The sequence below is a fragment of the Perissodus microlepis genome, chromosome 15 (assembly GCF_051167445.1).
Source record: "Perissodus microlepis isolate ML-2025 ecotype Zambia chromosome 15, ASM5116744v1, whole genome shotgun sequence".
In the NCBI taxonomy this organism is placed as follows: Eukaryota; Metazoa; Chordata; class Actinopteri; order Cichliformes; family Cichlidae; genus Perissodus; species Perissodus microlepis.
The window spans coordinates 37342060-37363218 of record NC_140475.1 but is presented as its reverse complement, the minus strand read 5'-3'; the positions used below and the strand labels follow the sequence as shown (position 1 = coordinate 37363218).

The following is a 21159-nucleotide window of genomic DNA, read 5'->3' as shown; positions in this document are numbered from 1 at the left end:
AAACTAACATTGATCTTTGGTGAGAAAAGAGCACCATTTATTGCAAATCTCTGATTCGGATATTAAAACTCCAGTGTTATGCTGCACATGTACATTGGTCATACACACTTTTGAACAGTTGTCTGTGTGACAATGCTGAAAGCACCACAGGTTGATAGATAATAATAACAATAATAACAATAGTAATAATAATAATAACAATAATAGTATATACACATAAATATTTCCATATCAAGAGTCTCAAGCCTGAATAATGTAGATGTTCAGGAACAAGCTGGCTTTTGCTCGGGTCGTTGTGTCTGGGAAAACAAAGTGGTTCACAGTCACATGCTAAAGACGACTCATTGACTCAGATGCACATTTTAAAACATAGAAAGTTTCAGGGGGAAAAAGGGCAACGCACCAGAATCATTATCTGCATGTATCAAAGTCTTTAGATGCGACAGAACATACAGTTTTCAACTATAATATAATCTTATATACAAATACTTGTTTTTTTAAACCTTCATGGGTTAATTCACTTTGCACTCACACACATACACAACATACACACACTCACACAAAAACCATACCTGCAGAGTATTTTCTCCAAATTTTCTTCTTTTAAATAAAACAAAAAAATACAAAAATACGAAAAAAAAAAAAAAAAATCTCAAGCAGCAGATATAAGAATGGCTGAAAGGGTAAACGGCTGAGTGGACACTGTGTGCAACCCATTTTTGGGGTCCACGCTCATATAAAAAGAACACAAACAAAAAATACAGCATTCAAAAATCCTGTTAAGGAGCCACTGTGGGCTGAAAAGTCTCTGTGAAACGACGGCTAACCTGGGCTCTCCTGACACAATGATTGTCACAGACGTGGGTGCTGGGACGGCCTGCGGCGCTACGAGGCGTTGCTTTTCAGGTGCTGAGTCTGCAGCGGCTTCACGTGATACTCGTAGATTTTCAGTGCGGGGCCGAGCTTTATCGACAGCCCCGTCAGGACGTCGTTACGCGTCATCAAGAGCAGGGACTTACCATCAATTTCCTGTCAGATAAAGACAGAAATTCTAGTTTTCCCTAGTTTGTCAGCATCATGTGGCAGCAATTTTGAGCAAGAAATAACAGTCAAACCTGATCCTGGAAAGCCATGGCTTGCTCCTCAAATCCTGTTGCTTTGAAATAATTGACAACATCAGCAACTGCCCAGTTGGAAGGGTCCGGCAGCTGACCGTTCTCCACTGGGCTGTAAGGTGAAATTAAATGTGTTCATCTTAATATAAAATGTATGTTTAATTTTAAGAGCAGCTTAAAATATCTAAAATAGTTTGTCAATCAGCTAGATACTACACACCTTTTGGTGTCAACTGATCCATTTGCCTTGTCTTCCATGTCGGCTGTAGCTTAAAAAAATAAAAATAACAAGAAAATTACAAAAGCAAAAAGAAACTTCAGTCAATTTGAAAATTACAAGTATTTTCTAAAATGCTTTTCATTTTCTAATTCTCTTTCGAATTAGAATAAACAGGCAAGTGGAAATATATTTTTTTTACTACTTTCAAGACGTTTTACTAAATACTTTTCATGAGGTTTACATCAACATAAAACACATTCTTCAGAATTCAATATTTTAGTTTTTATACAACAACTTCCATTTAAGCATTTTAAATAGGGCTGTAATCCTGTTTACCCTAGATCAGGGGTGGGCAATCTCAGTCCACGAGGGCCGGTGTTCCTGCAGGTCCTCGAACCAACACAGCTGATTTAAATGGCTAAATTAGCCTGGTAACGAACTAATCATGTGATTCAGGTGTGTTGACCCACGGTGAGATCTAAAACCTGCAGGACACTGGCCCTCGTGGACTGAGATTGCCCACCCCTGCCCTAGATTAACCATTTGGTCTTCAAATGACTTGATACAGAGTGTAAAGACATTCAGTTTGCTATTAAAAATATGCAGAAACCTGCAAATATTTTGTTTAAAAACGTGTAAGAATATGAATTTGGTTTTTTTTTCTTGCAAAAATGACACATTTTAATCGTGTGCGATCAAACTGTTCTCTGTCAGCTGGTTAACTTAACCAACTAAATGTCTGAGCTATTTTTTTACTCCTCTACTCCGTCAACCATTGTGATGGCAGGTTTTTTTGCAATTATACCGCTACCAACGGGTTACACAAGCAACAGAAAAGCCCAAACCACCAAACACCTCACAGAGGAACCTTACACGACTACCTGATTAAACACAAGCGTTGCTAGTTTAATCACTGACTTAGGTGTAAGGAAACACTTACGATCTTTAACGTTACAGTAATTTTTCATCAGACGTCTTCTCTCGGGGAACTTAGTGTGCTGGCAGTTGAAAAACCCTCATTGTTTATCTTTCGCTGTCTCCCATTTACTGGATGTTTCTGCAGGAAAAACAGTTGTACAGTAAATGTGCTTAACAAAATTCATTTAATTTAAAAAACCCGAAACATAGCTAAAGAACAAAACAAATCCAATCGTTTCTGACTGACAACGGGGAGAGCTGTAGTGTGTGAAAATGACGACCAAAAACTCACGTTGTTAGCTGTATTAAAAAAATAGAATTACATTAGAAACATAAAAAATAAATAAATAAAGTAAAAAAAAATCACCTTATCAGAGAGGAGAGTTAAGAAAACAACGTTATGTTAAATGACGACAGATATTTAATCACTGCCACTTCGTATTCTGCGTTAACGCTAACGTTAAGCTACCAGGGGTAGTTAGCTAGGCTTGCTAATAGAAAATTTAACAGTTACCTTGTTTTAGAGATTCGCGCTTTGACAGAAATGGCCCGCCCGACGTTTACACGTAGTTTAAATCTTAAAAAGTTTTCCAATAACTGCGATATTTTACAAATTATTAAACGACAGCGGTTGTTTGATAAAATCAAGATTTAATCAAGTAAAGCCAACTAGCCCCCTCTTCATCGCTTTCGCTTCCATCACCCACAGGACACCAAAGAATCATGGGTAATGTAGTTTTGCGTCCCCAACGCCTTGGTTTGCAGTTCAGTGAGATTAGACACTTGCTGATGATCAACCAGGAGCAAACTCACAACCAAACTTTTTAATAAAAAGAATTTATTATTGTGACATATTCTTTGTTACATAAAATCTGCTACAGCAAAGTATACTCCCCTTGCAAACACAAATATATATGAGTGGGAAAACAAAAAACAAAAACAAAAAACGTGTCAGCCGTCTAAATGATGTGCAAAAATTCCACAAACTAAATAGAGACACATTTCAGATTATTGATCCCATACTGGCACATGTGACTAGCTACAGAGAACTCATAAACGGATTTCCTGCAGTCAGGAGTGTAAGGTGGTTCAGGGAAAAAGTGCCATCATTTACATGAAATCTGACAAAGATTACACAGATTGGGAAATAAAGGATACGGAGATACAGATGTGGAGAGATATGGATTTCCTACACAGTTTCTGGGAAGATTTACACACACACACACACACACACACACACACACACACACACACACACACACACACACACACACACACACACACACACACAGAGAGGCTGTTTGGGACTGTGCTTTTCAAAGTCCTGTTTGAATATTTGTTCTGGATTTTACCATTAAATCCTGTCCAGACTTCAAAGTGAGGAGAAGAAAATTGTTGGATCTTTTTTGGTAAATCTGTTTTTAAAGGATTGTCTAAAGAAAGATTTTTTTTAAATAAAGGAAATGAAAAAAAAAAAAGTTAAAATCAAAAGGCTATCATTTTAAATAGGCATTTGAGGTGTCAGTGTACATAAACGTAAGTCTTAACAGGGCAAATAAAAAGTTACACAGATAAAACTTTTCAGTATTCACTGTTTTTAACACTTGCAAATAAAACATTTGGAGTCTTTTATATGAGAACTATAGACGATTAAACATTTCAGTGTTTATTCATTATCTCTAAATATAAATAAAACAGCACACGAAACAGTTCTGTCTCGGAAATGAAAACAAGGGTAAATAAAAAAATGTCACATGCTGGGCTCAAACATTAAAATAAAAGTTCACATGTAGCCAATATTTATGTATAAAATGCTACAAAATAGCATTCAGTCTGCAAATCTTTTCACATTTGGTTTCTATGATTGTTGAACTTGATTCAATTGCATTTTCCTCGCATACAAATACTTGAGCATCTTGTCAAATTATGACGAAGCTTCTCAAGACTTAAGGGACATAAAGTGAAACACTGTCAATAGTGCACTGCTATTCCTGACAATGTGAAATGTAAAACTCGATTTTCACACAGCTGTGAGGATCAAACTCTGACATTCGTGTGGACAGCAGAGACAAACCTCTGTTCACAAAGAAAAGAACGTTTCTGATGTCTGGATGAAAGAAAAGTCCTTTAGATATGTTAACCTGTAACTGGAGAGTTGTTTGGTTTTTACTTAGCGGCAGGGAAAGAGTGAGAATTAATGGGTCATGAAAGTTGCTCATAAAACCTTATAAAATATGATTTAACAATAAATTAAAAGGAGTAACTGATATTTTTGAGTCTTATGAGTTTATTTCCTTTGAAAACTATTATTTTTGTCAGCTGTGTTACTGATGTAAAAAAAAAAAAGAGCGAAAAAAAGCATCAAGCATGGCCGAGTTGAATTAATACTTTAAGGTGATATTTCAGTTTTCTCTTCACTCTTTGTGAATGTTGTGTTTCTTTCTTAACCCATATCCAATTTACTTGTTTACTCTATGAATGCCTGAGGCTTTGAAACAATTTAAAAGGTAACAAACAAAAAAGTGGGAACATTTTTAGGCTGTTATCAGGTTGTTGTGACACATCTATACAAACATAAAAAAATGACAAACAAATATGGCAGGTACACAACATCTTGCGATTGTTCTGCTCACAACACAGCAGTTAAAAGACAAAAAAAACAAACAAACAGCAACCTAAATGAGACCAACACTGCTTCCCCTTCATGATAAAACCTCAAGAAAATATCACCACCTGACCTTTCAATTACTGAAAAACGCACTAATGTATAAAACAAACCATGTAAATGTTGTGTTGTGCACAGTGATATACTCAAATTTTCTTAGTTCCCTTTCTCTCTAACATAGTTGTACCAGAAAAAATATATTACTTCATTCCATTATGCTAATATCACACCAAGACTGAGGTAAAAAGGAAAAGTCCTGCGACCAGATATGGATAAACGATGCTACAGATTGATCAGCACAACACTGACAAGTTTCTGCTTCATAATAATACTTGTCAATATTGATCCGCTTCTTTGAGCGTGCCAGAACTTCAAGAAGCCATCACCGCTTATTTCCCTTCATTGAATTGTGGTCATGCCCTAAGGAAACAGGGTCTTTAAAGAAATCAAATCATACATCTATATGCACAAATACACAATTTCAGGTCTCGAGGGCAACAGAGTGATAAATAATGATATTTAAAGCTGGGCTAGGCAACATGTTTTCGGCATTTTTTGGACAAAAAAAAAGAAATGAAAACATTTATATTAACCTCTCATCATATTTAGCTTCAAATGATCTTAGAGGGAGCTTTATTGCTGCATCTCCACTAAAGCCCACTCGAAACGCGACACGTGACGGGAGACTCTGGCCTATCACGGGTCTTTCAAACTACACCAGGTAAAGTGGTATAAAAAGGAAGGAGAACATCAGCACAGAAATACAGACAAAAAATGGTGCCGTGGGTTAGAAATCGAACTTTCACCTTGTAGAGATGGGTTTGGATGTTGCGTGAAGCCAAAAGTTTGCATTTGCAGCCTGTGCTCGGCTGATGGGAGGGGCTTCGGAGACGGAGAGCAGCAGCGAGAGGCGCCGTCTATTTTCAAATCCTGGCTTTAGCTTTAGATTTACTTTCAGTGTTTCTGATTAAGGAATACTAAACTGAATCCTACAGGAAACTAAGTCATGTAACAGAAAACGTATAACAGCCAATGAGATATCAGGAATTTAAATGCTCTGCCCAAAACACTCAAAAGTGTCCCTTAGTTATCCAAAAGCCTAAAAATCACATCATGTGCAACACCAGCTAGCTGCTTCAAAGTAAGATTGATATTCGTCTTCAAGTTGCTTCTCAAATAAGAACTTAAATAAGGGACGACAGGACACAGACAGTGGCAAACATAGAAAACAAGGTAAAAAAAAGAAACACAACAGGAACGTGGTCTGGTACTCTGTGTTGCAGCACGAGGGGTGTCTGCATAATGTGCCTGTGTATAGGTTAGTGCTAACAGCACGCAGGATCATGGCAAAAAAAGGAGCTCATTCGGCTGTGTGGACTGAAGGAACTAGGCATTTGTTTGAGCACGTGATGGCCTCAGTTCCATCTTAACCCTCATCGGAGTGCAAATATCCCAAAACACAAGAGCCCTGATTGGGACTCTTGCTCGTTCACTAGAAGTCAGCAAACTCCTTTGCACACTTTTCTGTTTGCGATACACGGATCTCCTCCTCTTCATAGTCATCAAAGTTGCTTGTGTCTCCTGGTCCTCTGCACTTTGGCAAGAAGGGAGCTTCAACCTGAGAATTTAGGAGGATATATATGAATTTTCCATTTTAATATGAACCACATCACGTCTCTTGATCCAAAAAAGGAAGCGCGAGCAACACATTGATTAATTTCCCTGGGAAAAAAAACAACACCAACCTTTCGCTCATAGATGGCAATCCAGTCTGTTGTGGAGAACCACTTGTGATTCTTTATGTCATTGACACCATTCTTCAGGTTCCCAAATCTCTTTGTCAGGTCAACCTGAAGCAGGTTCCTCAGCAGATCCTTGAGGTCGGAGCTAAAGTGAGAGGGAAATCGAACCTGCAGAATTGCAAAAATACATAAATAAATCAAAGATGTGGGTTATGAAACACAAATTGCAGAAAAATACTTTCACTGTTTCGCTTATTACGCTGAAATAAAACAGCTAAAAGCACTAAAGAACAACTGGAAAGCCAAAAGCAAGCTGGTCCCGATGGTAGTCAGCAGTGTCCTCCTTCTTCTGGCTGGTTGCCACAGCAGATCATTTGCCTCCACCCTATCCTCGGCATCTTCGTCTGCCAAACCAATCCTCTGCATGTCCTCCTTCACTACATCCATGAATCTTCTCTGAGGTCTTACTCTGGCCCAGCAGCTCCATGTTCAACCATCTCCTTTTTGCCTCTCTAACGTTGTCTCCAAACCGCTCATCCTGTGCTGTCCCTCTGCTCATTTCTATCTTGTCCATCTTGGTCACTCCCACTGAAAATCTGAGCATCTTAAACTCTGCCACCCAGAGTTCCAGCTCTTGTGCCACTGCCTCCAAGCTGCACATCACAACACCACTACCATCTTGTAAACCTTCCCTTTCACTCTTGTTGCTATCCTTCTGTCACAAATCATCCCTGACACTCGTCTCCACCCAGTTCACCCCACCTGCACTCTCTTCTTCACCTCTCTTGTGCATTTTGGATGGTTGACCCCAGATATTTAAACTCATCTAGCTTCACCAACTAATATCAGAGCATTTTAACATTGTAAAAAATTAAAGCTCAAACATTGCTCCTGCTTATCTTTGCATACCTTGCCAGAAACAATTTTTTCATAAATCTGGATAGGCTGATCAGCGAAAAAAGGAGGGTAACCAGCAGCCATCTCATAGATAAGAACTCCAAGAGCCCACCAGTCCACAGCTTTGTTGTAGCCCTGAAAGAAAAAAATGTTCCATCAAATTTTAAAGACTTTTCTTGGTCTATTTTTAATTAGAAAGGCAAAAGTAACAAATTATCTCAAATTTTGAAGACAGTCTGACTCAGAGAGCTAAAGAAGCCCAACACAGGGCACGGTTTCAATTTTGACCTCCAGGATGAGGGGCATCTCTTAACTGACCACCCTCTGTACTCGCTTGTCCAAGTACAGAGTAATAGTAAAGTCATTTCTATCTAGTCTGATGTTTCTACTGATGCCTCTGATGATATAATCTACTCTCCGTGTCAGACTTTTCGTTTTAAAGCCAGAGTTCACATGTCCGCTGAACATTAATGGGAACGAGCTGACTTTCTTTGAGCCAGTAGCAAAACTACCTGGAAGACGTCATAGGGGGTCTGCTAAGGCCTGAATGGCCTCTATAGACCCGGACCAGATACTTAATATTTAATTCAAGAACATTTTTGGTAAAATGGACTCTCAGGCTCTCATTTTATTAATTATAACATGTAATGCCAATGTTAATTAATTCCATCACTGTTTTTTTAAATAAATGACTTCAAAGAAAGATCAGTAATGTGTAATTTACTATTTATTTATTTTATCTGATGTATTAATATTTATGTTTAACCATCTTAAGCTCTTTTTGCAAAAACAGTCCCCGAGGAGAGAAGGTTCAGTGTCCCCGTTTCTAAACATATGAAGCGATATTGAAGAATGTAAATGGCCTGTATTTGTATAGCGCTTTACTAGTCCCTAAGGACCCCAAAGCGCTTTACACAACCAGTCATCCACACATTCACACACTGGTGATGGCAGCTACATTGTAGCCACAGCCACCCTGGGGCGCACTGACAGAGGCGAGGCTGCCGGACACTGGCGCCACCGGGCCCTCTGACCACCACCAGCAGGCAACGGCTGAAGTGTCTTGCCCAAAGACACAACGACTGAGACTGTCCAAGCCGGGGCTCGAACCAGCAACCTTCCGATTACAAGGCGAACTCTCAACTCTTGAGCCACGATCGAGACAGATAAAGACCAGGACAGTGGCTCGTTGTTGTAAAGCCTCTGTGCTACAGCAGAACGAGCTTTAAACAAAACAAAGACAGTACTGATAAAGCTCTGTCCACGGCTTATTTTGAGGGCCTCTAGATCTACACCGTATGACTAATACAAGGATTATATCCTGATGTATTAATATCCCGTAGTTATATGGGACAGAGAATAATTTAACCTCAGCACTGACTCAGATCTGTAAGGAAAGACATCAGCTGACACTCGGTGTCAAAGGCTGCCAGTGAAAAATGTGCTTAACTGGAGTGAGATCAATTAGCTGTTTGTTTGAATTTTTAAATGACAATTGATTCAATATAAATGTGGATTTGTGCACAAAGGTCAGCACACAAACTGAATCATCACCCAGCAGCCTCCAGCCGGACATTCAACCATGGTAAGATGGGCTAACTGTGTATGAAGCCTCACCTTGCTGAGGATGATCTCTGGAGCCAGATACTCAGGAGTTCCACACAACGTCCAGGTCCTGCCCTTTACTCTTTTGGCAAAGCCAAAGTCTGTGACCTGAGATTAAAAAACATCACAATTGTTATAAGAAGAATAAATACATAAAGGTAACCATGCAGGACTATAACAGTGCAGGTTCATATGCTCTTGACTGAACTATCACATGTTTGACAGACACAAATGTTACTCTCACAGGCAGAAAATCAAAACCCACTGAACTACACACAGGACCTGTGAGAACTGTGGTTTTCTGAAAACTGTTTAACCAGGTTACAACGCAGAGTTTACCACTCGAATTAACATTTCAGACTGGCAGATCTGTTTTGGTGTAATAGACTTTTTATCATGGCTTTTAATCTAGTGACAGTTTCAGTGGCTCTAATCTCTGCCGGTAGAGATGATTAAAAATCCTGTCTTCTTTATATGTTTATTTACAATAATTTAGGCTAATACGACTTACAGGTATAGCGCAGTATAGAACGTTATTTTAGAGACAACATCGAGCACGTACATGTCACAACCTCTCAGGTCTGATTTTAGACTGACTGCAAACACAGAACAATGTCAACTAAAGTCTTTAAGATGTATCTTGCTTCAGTTTTGTCCAGCTATAAACTAACATCTGAAGGCTTCAGCCCCCAGGCTGTCCTATTAACACACTGTTTCTGATTTGTTGATGCCTTTCCACTACTTTTATTTCTTTACATTGACTATATACCTGGATATACCCATGTTGGTCTATGAGCAGGTTTTCAGGCTTCAGGTCTCTGTAGATGAGGTCTAAGGAGTGAAGGTACTCAAAGGTGAGCACTATCTGAGCTGCATAAAATCGGGCATGGTGTTCACTGAGAGAAGGAAACACAGACAGTCAGATACTGACGGAAAATATGAAGGAACTAAAGTCTCTTCTGAATGAAAGAAAACTCAGTCAAACACTATATAGGTGTAGGTTTCTAATTCATTTATAGCACCGACAGACCAAAACAGAACACCTGAAATTGCTTTTGTTCAGCTATTTGTGGCTGCAACAGCAATCGCAAACAAAAAACAACCAAACGATAACAATAATTATGTGCATAATACCTGAATCTCCCAGTGCGTCTGAGGTGTGAGAACATCTCTCCACCAGGAACATATTCCATTACCATGTAGAGGTTTGAGTTGTCCTGTTAATTTAAAGAATACACATATATATATATATAAATATGAGAAATGAAGGACATTAGGACAAGAGACTAACCACATGTGCAGTTTAAAGTTAAGTTTCTGTTCTTTGGACTCGGTCATCTTGTGTGAAATAACTCTGTCACAGGACAAAAGCAACCAGGGGACTTGGTATTTAATCTAAATGTGATGACGACATGTTGGCCAATTAACCGACAGGCTTAACTGTCTGGAACAAATACAATCTTTACACCTTTGTTTTGTCCTTACCTTGAAAGCGTACACCAGTCTGACGAGGAAGGGGAAGGAGACGGCCTGTAATATTTTTTTTTCGTTTAGCGTGTGTTCTATCTGCTTCAATTTCACCACCTAAAGGGGAAAAAAGAAAAAAGGCAGAGCCATAAACAAAAAAATCATATCAACGAAGTTGGAGTGCTGTCCCACACTCATGCTAAAATAAAGGCAAGCGGTAATCTCAATAAATAACATCCGTACAGAATAAAATATATACAATAAGTGTAAAAATGAAATGTGTGTGCAGAGACATAAACATAAGAAAATAGCTAATCAGGTCAGGTATTAGCAATGATCAGAGTCAACTGTCCCTGGGTTTATTTGTCTGTGACCAAATCTCTCAGAGGGCAGCAGATAAAACGCCCAGTGTCCCGAGTGTTCCTCAGACCGGCACCATGCTGTGTACTCGTCTGAGACAGCGGGTGCTGTAGAGGTCCTTCAGGCAGGGAAAGGGGTGGCCGATAATTTTCCAGGTGATGTTAATAACTCTTTGAAGTGCCCTCTTGTTTTTTTCCATGTTTTACCGCAGTTTCAAACGTATTACATTTTTATATTTTTTAACTGTGTTTCCGTGACTCTCCACACAGTTTAGAGTAAATTTTGGTGAGGGATTAAAATCAAACTATTCAATTTAAGATAGATAATCCATCACTAAGGACTTCCTGTGGTGTTTAAGTCCTGTTATTGCTGCGTGGTCACGCAGTCGAAAGATAAAAAATCTATTTAACACGAGCTGATGCACAAAACCTTGCAGAAACCGCTGCCCAGTGACACTGTGCACGCCACGAGCTATGCAGCCAAAAGCTGAAAGTAGAAAATGCTTTTGGTTATAAGCTTACTGTTAATTCTGAGACATCAAGCTTCATCACCAACCCGAACAAACTGTGAGACATCGCTCAGCAGGACATTTAGAGGATATACAGTTTATGTTTTCGACGGTATAGTCTCATGCTGTTCTGGAGGACGTTAGTGGAAAGTAATGGCTGCAGAAACAAACAATAACATCCATACAGTGGAAAAAAAAGTGTGAAAGCTGTGGTTATAACTGTTGAGCGAAACCAAAAGCTAGACAGGTTCACCTCTTGAGCTGATGGTGAAATTCAAGGGAACACGAGGTTGCTACATGAGCAAGGCACTACCGGCAGGCCAATCTGCCTCTAAACTTTCACATCAGTATTTAAAGATCGAAACTGCAGCGTGAGGCGCCTTTGAGGTTTTCAAAAACATAATGTTAGTGCTGAGAGGAAACGCTCCATTTCCTTTTATGAGAAACACAACATCTTTGCAGTTTACAACACCAGCTCTTATGGATGCAAATTCAAGCCTTTCACTTACCTTTTGTTTGTCCAGGATCTTCATGGCATAGAACTGGTTTGTTGCTTTATGTTTCACGAGCATTACTCGTCCAAATGATCCAGTCCCCAGGGTCTTGAACCTTTCAAAGTCATCCAGGCTTGTTGTGCACTAAAGGAAACACGTTATCAGTGGCAGGAAAACAACCAACACTAGCAAATGTTAAGCTATGTGTACTTATGGAAGCCACTAGCTGTTTATCTTCATGCACTGTAGCTCAAAAACACAAGCTTAATGGAAATGTTTTTGTAGCACATGCCTCTGACACAATTATGCAATCAGCCAGCATTCAAGTCAACAAGAAGGAAATGACGAGGCACAACTGAATCTCTCATTTTTACTCAAATAAGAATAAAAAAGTGCACAAAGTGTAGTAATCAGAGAAAACGTTTATACGTTACCCTTAAACAACAACCTACCTGTGGTGGACACTCCCATTTTCTTAAGAAGTCTTCTTTGGCTTTAGCTAAGAACTCTTTCACTATAAAAGAAAAGATCGGTTTTGATAATTAGAATTAGAGTTTAGATAACCGGACAAGGTCAGTGCACATGCTCAGGAAAACAAACTGGGATAGTTTAACATGTTCAAGAAAAACAAACAAGGGCAGTTCACACAATCAAGGCAAGGTCAAGCAAAGGTCAAGTACCAGGGAGGAAATGTCATACTTGACAAAAGACGAAAAAATATTTCTATTAAAAAAAAAACAACCCAAACCCTCAAACCACACACCTTAGCAGGACATGTTAATTCATAAAGTGATGCAAAGAGCTCTGAGGACTTTACAAGTTGGCCAATTTAAAGGCAAGCTATTCTGCATCTCTTTCAGGAGGAGGGGGGGGGGTAAAGGTAGTGAGGCAGGTAGTGAGACAGACACAATGCAGAACAGATCTGAGACTACAGAGCAAGCCACAGAAAGACAGCGTACTGTGAAAGTCACTGCAGACATGAGCTTTCCAAAGTCAAAGAGCCATTAGATGGTGCCTAAAGTGCTGCTACACTTTGGTATGTTGCTACCAATTTAAATCTATACAGTCAAGGCTGCGTTTGACTAAAAGTGAGACAACAAACTTTCACTCTTTGACTCGGGACGCCTCATGGAAAAATGAGCATACCAAAAGTCTCTACAGTTCACCAAGGGTTTGCAGGAACATTCATCCACATGGATGGAAATGATGGAGAAGAGAAAGAGAGGAAGAAGCATTTATGAAGTCTTGAAAGAAAATAATGTAAAACACATTTTAGATTCACACAACAAAATGATAACAGAGAAGACAACGTAAGGCAAACCCTACCGCCAGACTAAACTTAAAACTTATAAAACTATTCTACACTGAAGTAATGTGATTATTTTGGTTTGGTGGCTTCCTTTATCGTCTCTGAAAACGTCAGCTAAAATATTTAAGGAAGTTTACGTCTTATTGTGCAACATCAAGAAAATAGTTTCTTTTTTTTCTTCTTTTTTTTAAACAATTGAGCAACAAGCAGTTATTTTAGCCCACAGTCTTTTTTTAACACTAGACTGTATTCAGCAATTAAATCGAACTCTTTCTATCTTTTGTGCCACTTTTAGAGGCTTTCTTTGGTCTGTGAAGAACAAAGGACAACACTGATTGAAGAGACATTTTAAAGGTTTACATAAAATGCATTTCTTTCTTGCAAAACGTTACACAATGACAAGACACAGATATTAAGACAATGTAAGCAGCTGAAGCACCACAAATGGGCTGCACTACAAAGCGTTATGCCTTCTCTGGTAGATCTAAAAAAATGGACAAATACAGGTTGTTAAATTGATGGTTAAGGTACCTCTAAATAGTTAAAAGCAGTAATGAAACTAGGCAGCTTCTTGCAAATGACAAAAATAGAGGCGTGCCAAAAAACAATTTGAAATAATGCAATTTATACAGAATCAGTTGATTTAATAAGTGTTTCTACGTAACGATAAAGGTAGAAAATGCAAACCTGAAACCCAAGAAGTGGCGGGCAAATCTAAGAGTAAAGCAATGAACTGCACTTACTGCACTTATCCCACATGATGGTGAACTCAGAGATATGAGGCACGTCGCTCTCCTGTACTCTGTTCTCTTGGCTACCTTTACTTTTGTATTTGTTAAAAAAACGGCTGGCGAAGGATTGATCCTTTCCCTGGGACATTTTGAGGCAAATATTTTGGTGTGTGAGAACGATGGCTCACAGGCAAAGTGAGTACGTTTTGAGACAGAGCATCGATGGTACTTCCTGTATGTGCTCAAAGGCTCTGCGATGCTTGGCTAACCACATAAAGTTAAGCTTCCTGTTCAAGTGCTCTGCTTCAGTTTCAATGGCCAACTGCATGTCCAGTAATTCTGTGCAGAATCATTTAAAGGCATTTTCTTTTATCTCACTCACAAGAGATAACACTGGTTTGATAAAGATATACAAAATTAAAATAGCATGCACAAGAGTTGCAAAGTCCTGTCAAAACCACAGTGCAGCGGGTTAATTCAGACGACTGATAAGACATCGGTAAGCCTGTTACACCCACTAAAAACACGAAAGACAAGTTATCTCTGGCTTATTGTGCTCTCTGGTGGTTATGCTTTACAATGCAGTTTTTTAAAGAGCTTTCCTATTTGCTCCAAGTCACTCTTTTGAGCTGACCCTTTAAAGCACACTTCTGCAAATACTGGGGCAGTAAAAAGGTGAGGTTGGGGGGGCTTAACACCAATTTGGGTAACAGCAATAAAAGTGGGATCCTGTCGTTTAAGCAGATAAAGAAAATGGCACATATATACTGGTGTTGGCATAGTTGGCGACCAAAAGTCCATTCTTAGTCGGGGAAAAATCTTGATGTTGTTTGATATTTGGTAATAGGGAACTTAAGAAAACAGTGTAGAATGTAGTGATCTCGTAGCTTGTCCTGCAGAACAGCTCTGACTCTGTTGTTTACAATACTTTCAGCACTATCTGCAGCACATGCAGCAGAGTACTATCACAGCAGAGCAGATGTTAGTGTGCAATCAAGTGCTATCTTTATGGTGAGTTGCAAAGTATTTTCTCAAATATACTGCTGTTGGGAAGTAATAAAACAATGATCTTATCCTTTTGTCTTTTTTATAATCACTTGCAAAGTATACAGTAGTGGTCAGACTTTTACATACACTCATCATGGGCATAAATGCCATGGCAATTTTAGACGTTTAATGATTTCTTTGAGCTGTCCTTTTTCTAGGGAGAAATTATTGTCATCTTCAGTGCCTTTAAAATCCATTTTGGATTTTCTCTGATCACAAGTCACAATTATTTGGTTAAATGTTCCACGTTGCACTATGGCCAACTGGCTTTGGTAGCAATCAGCAAGACTGTGGTGAAATTCTTGTATTTGACCACTCTTCTTGGGAAAGTTAACCCTCTCAGGCTCAAATTAAGTTTTTGTTGCTAATGCACAAAAGAATACCTGCAGTGGTACTTCTGAGTAAAAAAAATTCATAAAATATGTATGTGGGGTAATCAGGTTGTTAGTTTTTAACTGTTGCAAATCTGCAACGCCTGCCTTGAGAGGGTTAATAGAGTTTGTTAAAATTGGTTGGTGTTTTGGCACAGACCCAGTAGGGTTGAGGTCAGGTCTTTTGGAAAGGCTATTCCAGAAGTTAAATGTTAGCCCTCTCTATTCATTCCAAAACCAGTTCTGATGTGTTTTGGATCATTGACCTGTTGGAACTGTTGGAATATGCAACTGTGTCAAGGATTCAAACATTTAGCAGTTTGAGGTAGGGCTGTGCGATATGACCAAAATCTCATATCCCGATATAAGAATTCTATCGTCCGATAACGATATAAATCACAAAAATTTAACATTTTCTGTAAATTCTGTGAATCTCGGGCAGCTCGACTTGCGTGAAGTGTTTCCAGCTGCGCGTCATGTACCTGGAGTCGAGTGTTTTAACCGATGCATGAAACGATACATTTTTAGACATAAGTTGTAACGGCGCCGTTTTCTTTGTGAGTATTTATTACACGGCGTGCTGCGGGGAAAAGCCTGTTCTAACGTTTGAGTCTAAGGTTTATTTTTTAGCACCTGGCGGCTCTTTTTTGCTTCTCATCCGTAAATAATCTGCTCTTTCACGTGATTCAGTTTATTTTGAAAAGTCTCAACAGGATCTTGAGCTTTATTGTGAAAGGTTTATGTGGTACATAAACAAGCGGACACGCGATGGTGTTACTGTCGTTGTTGCTAACGACAACGCATAAAAACAAGCACTTGTCCGTCTGTAGTGTGGTTATATTAAATATAAGAGAAAGAGAGAACTTTAAGAAATGAATATAGCCACTACAGCGACCATCAGAACAATGAAAAAATATTGCCGTAAACAGTTTATTTTGCGACACCACGAAACAAACGATAGCGTAAAATGAAACGATAGATGTTTTTATATCGTCATCTGATATATATCGTTATATCGAACAGCCCTAGTTTGAGGTGAAGTTGACAAATCTGGAGGTAGTCCTCCTTCTTTGTGAAATGTACCAGTACCACTAGTAGCAGTTCAGCCTCTGTTCATGGCACTATAAGACTTGCTTCATTGCAGACAGTGACACAAGTGTTCCAGCAGTTTCCAGTTCATGACAGGGTTGAGCCTTGGTGGTTCCTGGGTTGTTCCTGAACATACTCTCATCTGTGGGTGAGAATTTGGGTATTCTTCCTGACTTTGGCAGAGTGGTGACACATCCAATTAACTTGTAATTTCATACAGTTGTTTGAACTGATTATCTTAAAATCTGTATGTGGTTTAGATACCTCAGCTTTTGTACATCTACAACTTTCAATGTTAGATTTGCACTTGGACTTTCCCGTTACTCTGAGTATTGGTCAATCCCAATAAGTACTGACAAACAAATTCTTTTAAATGCTGGCAAAGAGAGGTAGTGATCTGCTAACTGAAAGGTTGTTGGTGCGATCCCTGGCTGCCACAGCCTGCATGCCAAATATCCTTGGGCCAAATACTAACCCCGAGTTGCTTTCTGATGCATCCATTGGAGTATGAATGTGTGTGAATGTTAGATAGAAAGCATTTATTTAGAAAAAGCATAGCACAAAACGCTTGTGTGAATGGATGAATGAGGCAAGTTGCGTAAAGTGCTTTGAGTGCTCAGATAGAGTAGGAAAGCGCTATATAAAAAACAGTTACCATTTACACTTTTTAAAAGTCATATATATATTTGGTATGCATACTTTTGACCCTGTGTGGATTAAAGAAAATATTCAAACTTTTGATCCAATTCTTGCTTTTAAAGTCATTAAAGACGTATGCCATACAATCATTCCACCTTGGAAAAAGAACACTTCAAAGAAATCATCAAAAGCCCAAAATTGCCATGATATTCACTTTCATGATGAGTGGATGTAAACACCTGACCACATCTGCATATGTATATGTGGGAACCATACTGACCAGCATCCTGATAGCAAAACATTTTTTTCTGTACCTATAAATCCAGTATTGATAAGTTTAATTTAATGTGTAATATTTGAACAGAAATCTAGATAACACAGAATAACAGTGTGTTAAGTTTCTTTATTCATCACACTGTTATTCTACTCAACTCCAAGCCCCTCCCTGCAGAAACTACAGGTCTCATGAGTCGCTAAGACTGTGTGAACAAGTGCCAAACAGAAAGCAGGTCAAGAACAGTGCTCTCAGACAGAACACTTGGAATGGCACAGTTTAATGGATTAGGCTGGTCACTACTCACAAACACAACAGAGTGCCTTCTGGCTACGTCTTCAAGTGATTAATAGAGTGCTTTAGGATGCAAAATTCCTCTCCAGTAGTCGCAGTTTGACTAAGATTTTGCTGTTTTTGGATGTTACAGTATCAGGACAACACTTTTATATCACTATAAGAAAGCAGTGATCAGAGGCATTAATGCTTTAATTTACAGCAGACTTGTTGACAGCTGACTTGGCACATCAGTGTTAACCAGGTGGGAAAGACAGTGTCATTTCTTTTTATGCAGCCACTGTGTGAAAACAAAGCAATTACATGTTTTATTACACGACCATTAATCTGGTTTAACTACATCAAGCAGCATTCTGGTCAGCTTGTGAGTTAGTGGTTATCAGATACCTGTTGTTAGCACTGACCAGGCCTTGTTCTGCGGCTTCAGTGGAAACAAATGTTTGCTGATGTTATCTGGGTCTACACACGCGATATTCGCCCTTTGGAAACTGCAAACGATGCTTTGTCGTTTAATCGTTATAGTGTTATAGTGCATAGCCTTAATACAGTTTATTCTGAGATGCTGTCTTTAACACAGACTGATTTGGATAACCAAAGAATATGATGCTGAGGATCACACTACCACATCTTTGATTATCCTTCTCAATAATTAGTTGACTGTAAAAACTGTAGCACCGTTTTCCGCTGAGGTAAACAAACACGAATCATTACGAGACCGCAAACACACCTCATAAACTGCCCTACCAAAGATGGTTCTTCTCTGCAAACCATATTACTGTAGTCTCCCGCTAACACTGGACAACTGCTAAAGGCTGCTCTCCACTCACTTTTATAAGCAAGCTCACACTGCACAATAACTAATGTTAAATGGCTGCGAGGCCAGCTGGATGCTTTCCAGGTGCTCACCGCTTTCTTGTTCATTGCCTTTCTTGGCAGTTGCTGCGTTTCCCATGGTAGGAAGACAGGGCGATCCACAGCTGGCTAGGAGCGATGATGGTGGCGGTTAGCTAACGGGGGGGTACTCCGTTAGCTAGCTAACAAATATCAGCTTTTGCTAGCTGGCTGGTTGAAAACGACATCAATGTCTTCCCTTTGTGCACAGAACTTCGATGTGCTCTGCTCACTGCCTTGTTGATCAAGGTCCTTTTGTCATTCAAGTATGCCTCCGCTGGAATGACAACATGATCCAGACTTTTCACCTCTGACTGCTGTCGTTTTGTGCTGCGTTCAGGTCATATGGGAATACCCCGGCAAAGCTTGCTCGGTGCAATGTTGCCTTCAGGTACCAGTCAGAAATAGTGCACTTATGTCTACATTATACTGATTATGTAAAACTGCTGTAACCTAATGTGTTGCTGTTTTTGGCTCTTGTTTTTATTGGTATATTTGACTATATTTTCTTTTCGCGTTTCACCTCTTCAATAGAAACGTCTTTCAAGTTAATGTTTGTTTTCATAAAAATATTTAATATGGCCTTTGACCTGATGGCCACTGTGTCATTTTTTTGGCATTTAACAGAAGTTTGTCATTCTACTTGCAATAAATGAATTTATTAAAGCAAGTTTTAAAGGATAAACACACATATTTAAATCTAAGCTGATATCACAAAAATACAGCTGCTCACAAAATAAGATGTCCATTCCAGCTGTCATAGGGCGAGATGGGGCTAACACAGACAGGCAGGCAACCACTCATACATAACCCATGCATGTGTTTAAACTGTGGGAGGATTCTTGAGCACCCAGAGAGAACCCATCCATGCATCCATCCAACCCTTCTCTTTTGCTTATCCAATTTAAGGTTGAAGGAGGGCTGGAGCCTATCCTAGCTGTCACAGGGTGAGAGGTTAGGTGTACACACAGAGAATATATAAGACCAATACAAATAAGGCCCTATGCTGGATTAAACCCATGAGCTTCATGCTGTGAGGCATTACTGTTAACTGAAATGCAGATAAGATTGTTATAAGAATATAACAAAGGATGATAAAAGATTATAACCAGTAGTTTGGAAATTTGCTCGGCAAGCAGGGGTTGCTAGTTCAGTTCCAGCTGGAGACACAAATCTCTCTTTAGGGAGGAAGTGTGTCAGGTGAATGAAATCAAACATGCTGAGCTACCTGCTGTGGTGACCCTTTTCAGCCGTACTGTTATTCTAGAATAAAAACAAACAAACAAACACTTTAAGCTTCTCATCCCTCCCCCCCCCAAAAAAAAAAATAAATAATTTTTTTTAGTTCACATCTGTCATAAAACTTTATCATAAACTAGTATTCCGAAAATGCAGGTTCTTCCCCACGAGTCTTAAAATGTGGCACATTTGGCTGTAGTTTTGGACACGTTAATGAACTCGGAGCGGGACGCGCCCATTAAATGCAGGGTTGTTTTTAGCACCATGGTCAGCGACACAGTTGCTAGGTAGCTGCCCTGTGTTTGTATCAGTGAGTTGAGGAGGAAGAGCTGTACCTACACTAAACAACGACCTGAAGATGTACGAAATCTCATTCGCAGTAGTGGTATCACTTTTCCCTTCCTTCACAGCTACTTAGTAGATAAATATAATATGTGCTGACTTAACATATAAGCCGCTCAGGGTGCTAAATGTCACGTAGTTGCCAGATTGCGAATGCAAACTTCAGCACTTCCGTCAGGCTTCCCCCCCACTCTTACACAACGAATGGTTTTGCCCATGGACTCGCTCCAGCACTCCTAGCACACAAGAGCACTACAATATACAGATTTTTGTTGTCTGTCAGCCAACGTCTGTTTGTTGTTTAGTGGCGGTAACACGAAGCAGGCACTGTTAAAGTCTTGTAAACAGTCCAGTGACTGGAGGGCTTCTGCAAAGACTTCTCCAAACGGTGGCTGTGTCGTCCGGATGAGAGCAGCAGAAGCTACACTGCCAGCGCTCGGAATAAATAAGGTAACGTTGAGGGGCTACTTTGCTTTCGCCTGTGCATTCTTCGCTAGGCATTACAGCTAAGCTAGCTGTAGAATAGCCTGGGGGTCATTATGTTGTCTTTGAGTAATTGTGTCATTAGGGAATATATTATTTGTTTTTATGTTACAAAATTGAACAAAAATGCTCTCATTCGACTACACTGTAAACGCTGCAGTGACGCTGAAAGTTAACTGGATGGTCACACTGCCAGATTGTTTCCTTGTGCTTTGATTCTTCCACCTGACCTATGCAATAGCAGCCTAGCGTTAGCTACTGCTTGCTAGCAACTCATTCATGGCAGGAAAACACCTGCTCAGGCTATGTGACATTTCATTTGCGAGCACAAGCAGTTTTCTTGAAAAGCCGATATATTACACGCGAGATTGTAAGTAATCGTATTTGGTGCTAATCTTTAAATACGAGGAAGATATTTTTAAAAAGAGGGGGGGATGGCCTATAATCCCACCACTGATC

At 39.4% G+C, this 21159-nt stretch overlaps 3 protein-coding genes across 11 annotated transcripts in view; 1 reads left to right on the top strand and 2 right to left on the bottom strand.

The window, feature by feature from the left end:
* Nucleotides 1–9: 9 nt before the first annotated feature.
* Nucleotides 10–2980, bottom strand: samd13 (sterile alpha motif domain containing 13). 4 transcript variants are annotated; one of them, XR_014802750.1, is made up of 6 exons: nucleotides 2768–2980; nucleotides 2276–2392; nucleotides 1336–1384; nucleotides 1116–1227; nucleotides 828–1029; nucleotides 10–299 (listed from the first exon to the last, which is right to left on the bottom strand). XR_014802750.1 is itself a non-coding variant. In XM_084953497.1 (5 exons), the coding sequence occupies exons 2-5, from the start codon at nucleotides 2301–2303 to the stop codon at nucleotides 886–888; spliced, it is 333 nt and encodes a 110-aa protein (XP_084809623.1). In that variant the 5' UTR covers nucleotides 2304–2392; nucleotides 2768–2980; the 3' UTR covers nucleotides 10–885. The 4 variants fall into 4 exon arrangements, 3 of the variants coding, with proteins under 3 accessions (XP_084809623.1, XP_084809625.1, XP_084809624.1); XM_084953497.1 differs by having other exon boundaries at nucleotides 10–1029; XM_084953499.1 differs by having other exon boundaries at nucleotides 10–1029; nucleotides 1336–1378.
* Nucleotides 2981–3062: 82 nt separating this feature from the next.
* prkacba (protein kinase, cAMP-dependent, catalytic, beta a) lies at nucleotides 3063–19018 on the bottom strand. 3 transcript variants are annotated; one of them, XM_084953494.1, is made up of 10 exons: nucleotides 18652–19018; nucleotides 12444–12505; nucleotides 12007–12135; nucleotides 10648–10746; nucleotides 10297–10379; nucleotides 9932–10058; nucleotides 9175–9270; nucleotides 7570–7692; nucleotides 6664–6828; nucleotides 3063–6536 (listed from the first exon to the last, which is right to left on the bottom strand). In XM_084953494.1, exons 1-10 carry the CDS (start codon nucleotides 18695–18697, stop codon nucleotides 6411–6413), a joined length of 1056 nt encoding a protein of 351 aa, XP_084809620.1. In that variant the 5' UTR covers nucleotides 18698–19018; the 3' UTR covers nucleotides 3063–6410. The 3 variants fall into 3 exon arrangements, with proteins under 3 accessions (XP_084809620.1, XP_084809618.1, XP_084809621.1); XM_084953492.1 differs by lacking the exon at nucleotides 18652–19018 and adding an exon at nucleotides 14044–18637; XM_084953495.1 differs by lacking the exon at nucleotides 18652–19018 and adding an exon at nucleotides 13138–14019.
* A 1389-nt stretch (nucleotides 19019–20407) lies between these two features.
* ttll7 (tubulin tyrosine ligase-like family, member 7) overlaps nucleotides 20408–21159 on the top strand; it is an 81171-nt gene continuing 80419 nt past the window's right edge. For all 4 annotated transcript variants that reach the window (XM_084953490.1, XM_084953491.1, XM_084953488.1 and 1 more), the window contains exon 1: nucleotides 20408–20667. The gene's annotated coding sequence lies outside the window, so the exon portion shown is untranslated. The remainder of the gene's footprint in view (nucleotides 20668–21159) is intronic.

Excerpts from the sequence above, each read along its gene's own strand:
- prkacba (XM_084953492.1), bottom strand. The coding sequence starts at position 14,179 with ATGTCCCAGGGAAAGGATCAATCCTTCGCCAGCCGTTTTTTTAACAAA. Across the intron at positions 7,693-9,174 it reads CAGAGATCATCCTCAGCAAG|GGCTACAACAAAGCTGTGGA; the intron begins GTGAGGCTTCAT and ends TTTTTCTTTCAG. Across the intron at positions 6,537-6,663 it reads TTGCCATCTATGAGCGAAAG|GTTGAAGCTCCCTTCTTGCC; the intron begins GTTGGTGTTGTT and ends CTAAATTCTCAG.
- samd13 (XM_084953497.1), bottom strand. The coding sequence starts at position 2,303 with ATGAAAAATTACTGTAACGTTAAAGATC. Across the intron at positions 1,385-2,275 it reads TTACTGTAACGTTAAAGATC|CTACAGCCGACATGGAAGAC; the intron begins GTAAGTGTTTCC and ends TATTTTTTTAAG. Across the intron at positions 1,228-1,335 it reads GGATCAGTTGACACCAAAAG|CCCAGTGGAGAACGGTCAGC; the intron begins GTGTGTAGTATC and ends TTCACCTTACAG.